At 44.8% G+C, this 10,088-nt stretch overlaps 1 protein-coding gene across 6 annotated transcripts in view; it reads left to right on the top strand.

The window, feature by feature from the left end:
- Positions 1-964: 964 nt before the first annotated feature.
- BUB1B (BUB1 mitotic checkpoint serine/threonine kinase B) overlaps positions 965-10,088 on the top strand; it is a 51,432-nt gene continuing 42,308 nt past the window's right edge. For 3 of the 6 annotated variants that reach the window (XM_075425291.1, XM_075425287.1, XM_075425292.1), the window contains exons 1-9: positions 965-1,097; positions 2,635-2,723; positions 3,656-3,823; positions 5,432-5,491; positions 5,735-5,879; positions 6,765-6,961; positions 7,064-7,242; positions 7,358-7,551; positions 9,501-9,595. In XM_075425291.1, the coding sequence (XP_075281406.1) occupies positions 3,681-3,823; positions 5,432-5,491; positions 5,735-5,879; positions 6,765-6,961; positions 7,064-7,242; positions 7,358-7,551; positions 9,501-9,595 (1,013 nt within the window). In that variant the 5' untranslated portion in view covers positions 965-1,097; positions 2,635-2,723; positions 3,656-3,680. Of the gene's footprint in view, positions 1,098-2,634; positions 2,724-3,035; positions 3,051-3,483; positions 3,523-3,655; positions 3,824-5,431; positions 5,492-5,734; positions 5,880-6,764; positions 6,962-7,063; positions 7,243-7,357; positions 7,552-9,500; positions 9,596-10,088 lie in introns of those variants that run through there. The other 3 variants (XM_075425288.1, XM_075425290.1, XM_075425289.1) reach the window with 3 other exon arrangements.

Genomic DNA, 10,088 nt, shown 5'->3' with positions numbered 1-10,088 from the left:
GCTGCTCAGTCTGTCCCCCCACAAGCCTGTGTGTCCTTGTTCTTTTATCCTGCAAAATTCCTACTGGAAACACCCAGAAGTTCATGCTTGTTAAGACAGAAGTTCAACCGCAGCACTCAGGAGTGAATGAGTGTTCAAAGAGTGCCATCCCATGGACTGCAAAGGCATCTGTCTCTTATTCTACACAGCTGGAAGGCACTGCTGGTACCTGCTCCCTGCGCTTGGCCCGTCCTTCAGAGCCTGGTGGCGAGCTGGGGTGTCCTGTCAGCAGGAGGGGTTCCCTGACCTTCCCTCCCTGGGGGTAACAGCCCCACACAGACAGCGTGCGCTTGCAGAATCGAGTTATTAGTTGTACCGTGAGTGTATGAGTTATACGAAGGTGTTGAGAAGCCACCAGTGCCATGACTTCGTTGATGTGCCATATCAGAAGATCTCACTGGGCATGGCAGAGAGAGGGAAGTGTGGCTGCTGGTGCTCTTATGCCATTTTTGAGGTACTGAAGCCAGGGCTTCCAGGGCTAGGATGGTGCTGAGCGAGGGGGACAGCGGGAGGGTGTGGGCTGTCTGCCTTAGCCTGCACCTGGATGGGCAGGGGAGACCGAGCAAAAATGTTCTTGAGCCATCCCTTATGATGCTGATCCTCACCACCACTCCCCTGACCCCACGTGCTGTTTCCAAACTTATGTCTCAAAAGAGGGTTTGGGTACCTCTTTCTCTTGTTCTCTCTGTCGTAGTGATCTCCAAGGACCCCTGTTTCATTCTGCAGCCTCTTCCCTGCAGGTACACTGTGAGCTGTCAGTGCCATGCTCAGCTTGAGAGCCATCCCCACACCCTGCAACATGGTTTCTGTTGTCCTGTCCCTCCAGGAGTCTGTTCCGTTGGGGTGCAGGCAGGGAATTAGAGTCTTCCTCCCTCTTATGGAGGCCCTTCCAGGCTCTCTCACTCTGCTTTCCTGAGCAGGGACACCAAGAGCAGCGAGCAGGAGACCTTTGAGAACCAGGCTGCGGGGTGCACTGTGTGTGACTAGCTGTGTGTCAGGACTGATGACCTCTCCTGCCTCTTCCTGGGTACCTGCAGCGCGGATGGAGCCTGCAACATGTATGTGTGATGATTCTATGATTATTATTATTCTATGATTCTATGATTATTATTATTCTCTTCCTTTGCTGTCCTACTAGACTGTCTTCATCTCAATCAACGAGATTTCCTGTTTTTTATCTGATCCTCCTCCCCATCCCATCAGGGTGAGGGGGGTGAGCGAGTGGCTGTGTGGTGCTTAGTTGCTGGCTGGCATAAAACCACAACATGTGGGTTAGTCCTCTCTGAAACTCCATGAGATGAAGGTCTTGGAGTGCTCCTGTAACACAGATGCGTTAGAGAAAAAGTAGTTGCTCTCTCAGAAAGATCTCAGCACTAAATGGGTTTTCCTGGCTCCTGAATGTTGTGCAGCACACGTCATAGGCTAAACCTTTGGGGGTCTCTTTTGCACTCAGCAGTGTCAGCTCTGCTCCCGAGTCCTTGAGCTACTGCATTTTATCACATTTCTGAAGCACCGTACACTGTTCCTTGTGGGTAGAATGCTAATGAAGTTGGATTAATACTATCAGGCATGGTGTTAAAATACTCCATATTTGTAGAAACAGAAAGGACAAAAGATCATGTTATGTGTTAGCCTCCATGTCTCTTCACAGGCTCTCGAAGGAGCCCAGAAAGAGTGAGAAAGAGGCTTTTGTCGTTACTCTGGGGTTTTGTTCATGACCGAGACCTTAGGCATTGGCATTTCAGCTGTGCTGTGGTTGTAAGAGCACAAGCAGGCCTGTGATAACTTGTGCGCGGGCCGTTCATTCCTACGATAGCACACAGCATCGAAGCTGTGATAAATAAGGCTCATAGAGGTTGCTGTGAGGAATCGTAGCGATTGCAGTTCTGTTTTTCACCTTGATGTTCTGTAAATGGAGATGAACACTTGTACACTAAGTCTTAATGGAATAGGTGAAAAATTTAAGAGACCGTATTATGCCTGATGCTACGCTTGGATGTATATATCTTTATGCATACATTATGTATTTTATTGTAGGATAAGTATGTTAACTGCTCAGGTATAGGATTAACAGATTTATTAGGGGAATATAAGGCCATATATCCCTTTTAGGTATGTCTGGAATTTCTTACCGATGTAGCAAAGAAGCAGTGGCCCATCAGTGACATGATCACAGTTTGCCTTTAATATAGGCACCTTTTCTCAAAAAAAACCCAACAACGCAAATATCAGGCTGTGATCGTCCTTTCTGTTTGCTTTCCATACCTGCACTGCCGAGAGGACTCCCGCCTTTTATTGATACGGAGTGAATGCCACAGAATATCTAAACAGCGGAAGGCGATGACTACATTTCATCTGTGAGTGCGAAAGTTTCATAACTCTCAGGCAGCACAAATACCTTCAGAGTCTGTGAGTTATTAAGGTCACTTGTGAAGAAAAAAAAAATCACTTTTTATTCATGAAACAATTTGCTTTATGAGATTTTTTTTTTTAATTGATCCCTTTCCAGTAACAGCAGGCAGCTAATCTAAATTAGTCATGGGAAATTTCTGTCCATGTCCAAGGCGGTTTTTTTTCAGCTGCCTCATATTTCAGCTTTCAGATACGGAATGCAAGACATCTGCACATTTAAGCCCCTGAAGAGACTGGATTTTATGAAGATCTCAACTTCCACTTCAAGAGAGGTAACAGCTCGCCCTAACTCATTGCAGTGAGCCTACGGGAACCTTGAAACGAGCGCGGGGATCTGTTAGGGCGGCTGGCTGCGCGCCGCAGCACCGCTCCCCTCAGAGCCAGCCACCGCGCCGTTCGCCGCCTTTGCTGAGGAAAACTGTCGCTCCCGTGATGCCCCGGGGCGGCACCAATCAGGCAGGGCGCGGTGAGGGGGCCGGCCAATGGGGAGGAGGCTGGCGGCGGTTGCGGTTTGAATTTGGAAGGGGGCGGAGGCCGGGGCTGCCGTTGCGGCCTGAGGCTCGGGCGCTCGCGGCGGAGCTGGGACGGCTGCGCTTGGGGTGCGTGAGGCGGCGGGCTTGGGCGGGGGCTGAGGGGAGCCTTCCCCTTCCCTCCGCCGCAGCCAGGAGGGCGCGTGGCCCCTCATCCCGGCGTGAGGGGCGAGGGGCGGGGGCGAGCCGCCATTCCGCAGGCGCGCGGCGAACGGCTTCTCCTCTCGTTCGGTGCCGGCGGGGAGCCCGCCCGCTTCTCCCCGCCGCCCTCCTCGTCCCCTCCGGGCATCGCCTCACGGCGGGGAGCAGGCGAGGAGCCAGAGGGGCCCGGGCCGGCTCGGTCCGCGGCGCTGCCGAGGCTGCCCTGGGCCGGAGCTGGCCGCTCGCCGGTCTCGGGGGGAAGGGGGCACACCGGTGTGGAGGGAAGCGGCGGGATGTTAGTGACCTTTCCTGCCCGCCGTTCCTGCTCGTCAAGGAGTGCTTAGCTCTCGTTTCATAGAATTCCCACGGAGGGGAATTAAACGCCCAGTTCCGTCTGAAGGTCGGGGACCTAAGCGGTGTGCCTGTGGGCGCACGGACAGCGTGGGGTGGATCGGCTAAGGAAAGGCAGGTCTGTCAGGCGTCAGGTCAGTACCCTACCTCACGAATCCGTTTCTGATTGTTTTTGTTCTTAGCGCAGAGTTTAAAGGAGAGGCTGTCATGTCCCAGGACTGCAGCGATGAGTGGGAGCTGAGCAAAGAGAATGTGCAGCCCCTCCGCCAGGGACGCATCATGTCCACCTTGCAGGAAGCACTGGCTCAGCAGGAGACCTCCACCCACACCGCCGTTCAGCTCAAGAAACAGTGAGCAATGCTTTGACACCTGCTTTCCCCGTATCTTCCTGCCTCCTCTGTTTTTTTCTACGTCTTATTTAACTGTACGAATCTCATAGATGTTAAAAAGAGCATTAAAGAGTAGAAGTTTAGCAACTGATGCCTATGCTACTATCACACTCCAGGTATTTAGGACTACATGCTATGGGTACTGTACAGTATAGACTACTATTTTTAGGTTTGCAATGGAGCATTTAAACAGCAAACTCTGGGGAGATTCAGTTGTGCTTTTAAATGTACTAATTAAGAAAAATGCATAAGGGTTACAAGGAGGAGAGCTTTTCCTTGTCCTTCCTACAATAATCTATTGAAGCAGGGTATTTCTTAGGAGGCAAACACTTCCTACTGTTGTAATGTAGGCAATACACAGGTGTCTCTGTCTTCTCTGGATTGCAAAGGCACCCGAACAGGCAAAGTCAGCTTGGGTTTGGTCTGTCTTGCATATAGTATTCCACAGCTATGACTGTATGACTGCAAAGGGCATCTTGTGTCCCAGACCTATTCTGTTACATTTCTGTCGTCTGTTCCTCAAATTTGCATGCCCTGTGAAGGCCAAGTTGACTTTGTGAAGAGCCTGCGTCTTGTGTCTGTACTGTGTTGTCAAACTTTGAAGCACTGGTGCTTACCATGTTGAACCATCTGAGTGATTTTGTGTGAAGTCAGCAGAGTCTATGAACACCTGCCCACTACTGACTGAACCAGTGCTGCTCAGCTGGATCTGGATTTTCTTCATGGAAAGCTGTGGAATTGTTGTGCTGGGCTCTGCTAGAGGGTTTGTCCAACTTGACGCGTTATGTTTGTGAGGTGTTATGGTTGAGCAGAACCTTCCAAGAATAAGGGACTGGCTGGGCAGCTCTACAGGATCTGGACTTGATGATCTTAAAAGGTCTTTTCCGACCTAAATGACTGTGTGAGTAAGAGCCACTGCTAAACACAGGCTAATGTTCTTGTCTAACTCAAGCTGCAAGGTGTTTTTCTTCCTTGATGTGCTGCCTGGGGGTGAGGTCATGTTGTAGGGCTGGAATGATGCACGGGAGTTGAAGAATGAGACAAGATTATGACTGTCAGTGTGGCCACGTAGATGTGTCTTCACTGTGTTCTCTGGTGCAGTTCTGTAGTTCTCCCATCATCAGGCTTTTCCATCAACCTGTGTGTGTGTTCCAGCCTCCTCCTAGACTTAAATAAGGGACGTTTCCTGCAAAAACTAAACTTCACAGAGTAACTGTCTGCTAATAACTTCATAACAGAACAATCATTCTGTCAAGGGAGATCACATAAGCTTTGAGGTAGTAGAAATTCTTGGCAATCTTCTTTGGAATGATGCATATGTGTTCTTGTTAAATAATGATACATTTCTCAGTACTTTCATTCTGAAGAAGAATTCAAAAGCTTTTTTTTTTTGTTTTTAATTCTGGTGTCAGTAAAAGCTCAAGTCTAAATATATGCTAGCCTAGTCCTTTTTTTTAATAGACCTACAAAATGGTATGAGTGAGAGTGAAGGTCTTAGTTCACAATGTAGAAAATATCTTTACAGTTATACACATGTATTTATTGGATGGATAATTTATTTTTTTCCAGAGAGTTTGAATCAGAAATCCGATTTTACTCTGGAGATGATCCGCTGGATGTTTGGGACCGGTAAGTTTCTCTTCATTTCAGAAGAAAGAGTAGAAAGGTCAAGTATCCTTGTAAAAGCTTGGGAAAAAAATATTCTAATTTAATGAGACACATTAAAGGATAAATGCTATAACAGGTTTCTTGAATAATATGTTGTGTTTCAATAGTATACCTAGTTTTTTTCTAAATCTCCTTACCTTTTACATAACAGAAGCCTTGTGTCTTATTCAGAACTGACTTCCTATGAATATATTTCATCTCTAGGTACATCAAATGGACAGAGCAGACCTTCCCCCAAGGTGGAAAGGAGTGTAATCTCGCAGCAATATTGGAAAGGGCAGTGAAAGCACTCAACGAACAGCAGCGATACTACAAAGATCCCCGCTATCTTAATATCTGGCTCAAGTTTGTGAGTGTCTTGTGAATATATCTTGGGTGCTGCTTTTCTTGGTACTTGTCATGTCATTTGCACACCGTTAAGCTGATTTTTGTAACAATAGAGTCAAAGAGTATGTTGCACAACTAGTGCAATGTTAGAAGTATGTCTCTGCAAACCCCTTACCTACTCTTGAATTCCACTTCTCATTTTCAATAGGATCTTCAGTCTTTGATTAGGGTCACTGAGTTTGGACAGCTACAAACTCTGAAAGTTTTGTTTTGGAAAAGCTAGTTTGAATGGATGGAGCTTAATTATTTATTTAAGAAGAAAAGAAACTGATTTAGAGATACGTTTTAGGTGTTACATCTGTGCTACCAGTTATTTTAACTTCTAGCTGTCTTGTATCCACATTCTATATTTAAGGAAAACTAAGCTGAGTGTGTTCCGGTCTTGTCCTGTCTCCATTCCTATAGTTTTTGTTGTTCTCGTCTTCTTAAAGCAGCTTTTCTCCAGGTTCCTGAACTGATTTACCAGTTCTGAAACTGAAGAGAAACATGTTGTACTTTAGATAAAGATAAAATAATTGTTCTGAGGAATACTAATACAACATAGTTCAATCACTGAATTCTCTCAGATAAAAAAAAATCTAAGAAATGACTGAATATGTGGGCTAGAATTAAGGAACTGGTAATAAAATTGGCAAACATACATGCAGTCAGAGGTTTTTCTTGTTGTTATTCTTTTCCTATTAAATTCCTTTTCTTTCTTGTGCACGGTGACATGATACAGTTGTATGTGCTGGCGTTACAGTTGCTCCTGTAAGACTTGTATTGAAATCAGAGGGGTCTTGCAGGAGGCGTCAAAATGCAGACATCAACTTAGAATGCAGTTACTGAAGTAATTCGTTTGTTTCAGGGAAATTATTGTAACGAGCCCTTGGACCTGTACAGTTATCTACATAGCCAGGAAATTGGCACAACACTGGCACTACTCTACATCACTTGGGCAGAAGTTCTTGAGGCTAGAGGAAGTTTTAAGAAAGCAGATGTGATATTCCAGGAAGGTCTTCGGCGCAAGGCTGAGCCTTTGGACAAGCTCCAGTCCTATCACAGGTAAGCTTCCAGCTAAAGGGAAGAATTTAGAGTAGTCTTATGTGCTTCAGCACGTACCTGGTGCAGTGAATTTTATGCTGACTTCTCCAATATTTTTCTCAGGCAGTTCCAGACCCGTGTTTCTCGGCAGACACTACTGGGGCTTGAGGAAACTCCTGATGAAAAAGATACGGGTCTTCTGGGAGATGCAGAACCTCAGAGAACCTCTTTGGCAGATCTAAAAGGCAGGGGGAAGAAAAAAGTGAAAGCCCCAATTAGTCGTGTAGGAGATGCGCTGAAAGGTACATGCAGTTGCTGAAACCACTTGTTATTGGAAAAATTGCATCTTTTTGTTGTGGAATTTGCACTTGAGTGTGATAGTTGAAGTTTACTTTGCGTAAATCTTTTTGTTTATAGCCACGAACCAGAACAGAAACTTCCAGACTCTAACTTCTCAGCAGCTTTCAAATAATGCGGGTTTTGCTGTGTTTGATGAAAATTCAGCGTCTGGACCTGAGATTCCTGTACTCACACCGCAGCCATGGACAGCACCTCCCGCTCCGAAGGCCAAGGAGAATGAACTAAGAGCAGGACCTTGGAACTCTGGCAGGGTAAGGAGTCTGAAAAATGGATTGGCAAAAAAGAGGAAGGTGTGTGTAAGCTGATGACTCCTCCTGATCCCTAAGACAAAGATCGTACTCTTTCCCTTGCCTGGGGTTTGTGTCTACTTGTAACTACAGATCTTCCTAGCTTCTTTCTAAAGAGTCTCTGATTATGTGTAACCTGTTCAAGTTTAGCAAGTTGATCGTGCTAGAATAAGTTTTAAAAACTCTCGAGTTCTTAAATCAATAAATTAGAATTCGTACTAACCAGAAAAATTGGTAGAGATGGCTTGCCAAACTCTTTGGAAGGCAGAAAAGGAATATGAGGGAAAATACTAGCCAAAGAAAGGGAGAGAAGCCAGGTATTAGTTAATTATGTAAGAAAGAAGAGCCAGAGTTAAACTGATATAATACAGTACAACCTGAGGGAGGAACTTGTTGCCTATCTTATGAAAATAAGGCATGTACAACATTCTGCAAGTCTGTTTTGAAGTGTTTGTGAGGAAAACAGAAGAGTGGAGATCAAAAGAATTGAACTACTCTATCAATTGAATATTTATCCTGACAATAGGATGACAGAAAGTAGATTCCAGCGGTTTAAACTAATGCTGGAGGCATGAAAAGAAGCAGCTGGTGCTACAGGTGTTTAAGCTGTTCTAAAGAAATGATCCAAGCCATTATCTGGAGGAAATCAATCCTGTGAAATAAAGTTTGTTTCATAGGTCCTTAGATAACCCTTAGCGTTCCCCTGCTCTTTGTGGATTAGAGGGGAAGAATAGAAAATAATCAGATGATAAGAATATTTTAGACTTCACTTGTAACAACTTCTATATTGAGAAGCTTAGAAACAAAGAATGAGGATGAGAGGAGGGAAGCAAATGGGCTGAAATCCATGAAAACTCCATGAATAATTACTACCAGATACAAAGCAGTTTGATTAAGTGAATGGGAAAGTTCAATAAATCACAAGTTTAATTTAGCTGAGAAGAATGAGAAGGAGGAATTATTAATCTAAACCAAGTTTTATCAGTTGCCTTGCTTTGGGCTGCTTAACACATTCATTCTGGTCTCCAGATGCTTACGTATTCTTTTAATGTCCTTGGAGTTCTCTCTGGTCCCCCTTTAATGAAATTTGTTAGATTTAATTAAAAAAAAAATCAACTAGCAGAAGCTGAGGATGTTTAGTTCCCTTTCACTGAAGTGTGATGCTCATTCTGGCTTGCATTACAGTGAAAGAATAACCTTCTGTGACCGCTTTAAGATACTAAAAGCTGCACAGAGGAAAGAGGGTTCTCTCTTTTTGCCAGTGTGAAGATGGCTAAGTAAGCAGTTTGAAGAACGGTGGAAAAGAGACGTCAGTTTGTGAAATACCCCACCATGTAACTTTCTGCTTAAGAGTCTAGAGGAATTTCAAACAGGCAGATGAGTAGCAGGTTGCCAGGCTATATTCCATCTGTCCTCTCCTGAATAATGGACCCCAGAAACAGTTAAGGGACTTTTTGTGGTGTTGGAATGGCCTCTGAGTGGAAAATTGAGAAGTCTGGAGGTTCTTGGTGGACAGCAGAAGGAATACTATCAAAGAATTGGGACGGTCCTGGCTGACAAATGAGGACTACAGCATTTCTGGAAAACAAACAAGAGGAGCAACAGGAATAACCCAGTTTGACTGGTATTCCCTCAGAATAACAGAAACTAGGTACTGATGAGGACACGCAGGATGAGTGTGCCTTGCTCTTTTAGGAGCTAGCGCTCAGCTGATGGTCTGTAACTGTTTATGTATCACAACGGAATTAATCTTGTAAATTAATCTTGGAAAAGTCTATCAGGTTTAATTTTTTTAAATATGAAAACTACAAGTAAGTCAAAGGCTGCAAAAAGGGAGATCCAGAGTATAGAGGAACGTAGAGTCTAAAACTGAATCTTTAAGCTGTTAATAACATTGTCTGTTCCTTCCTCAGCGGCCTTGCAGCAGTGCAAATTCTGGTATAGAAATGCCCTGCCCACTACCCAATTTCACCCCGTATGTGGAGGAATCAGCTCAGCAACAAGGCATGTAAGTCTTCAGGTTGCAATGGGGACTGCAGCTGAAATTATCAAAGCTGCTTCGTAAGATTCCAACTTGTTTTGCTGATTAGTTAAGCCTCTACATCTACAAGAACTTAAAAATCTGTCAGCCTGGAAGCTCTTTGTGCGTTAGCTTGATGGCAGAGGCTTCAGTGGAGGATGTGTAAGGACGTGAGAAGTATTTGACTATCACTGCTCATTACGTGGGAGCCTATATCATATTTATATATGTTAATTACTTTAATAGCTTAACTTAGTGTGTTTACACAAAAACAGCTACCTCTCTTAGGATGCTGTTTGCTATGAAAGCAGCCTCAAATGGAGACGGAGTTATTGCTGTTTTCTTCTATCGTGGGAACTGTGCTCAGTCTATCTAGAGTTTTATTCTGAAACAAGCTATCAAAGTTGCCATGACAACAGTGTTGCTTAGGTTGTGGAGGAGTACACTGTTTTGCCTGAGATTACCTTCCTGCTTGTACAGT

Source organism: Opisthocomus hoazin, chromosome 7, assembly GCF_030867145.1.
Source record: "Opisthocomus hoazin isolate bOpiHoa1 chromosome 7, bOpiHoa1.hap1, whole genome shotgun sequence".
Classification (NCBI taxonomy): domain Eukaryota; kingdom Metazoa; phylum Chordata; class Aves; order Opisthocomiformes; family Opisthocomidae; genus Opisthocomus; species Opisthocomus hoazin.
Note: the sequence above shows the minus strand (reverse complement) of the source record. Positions and strands in the feature narration are given on the sequence as shown.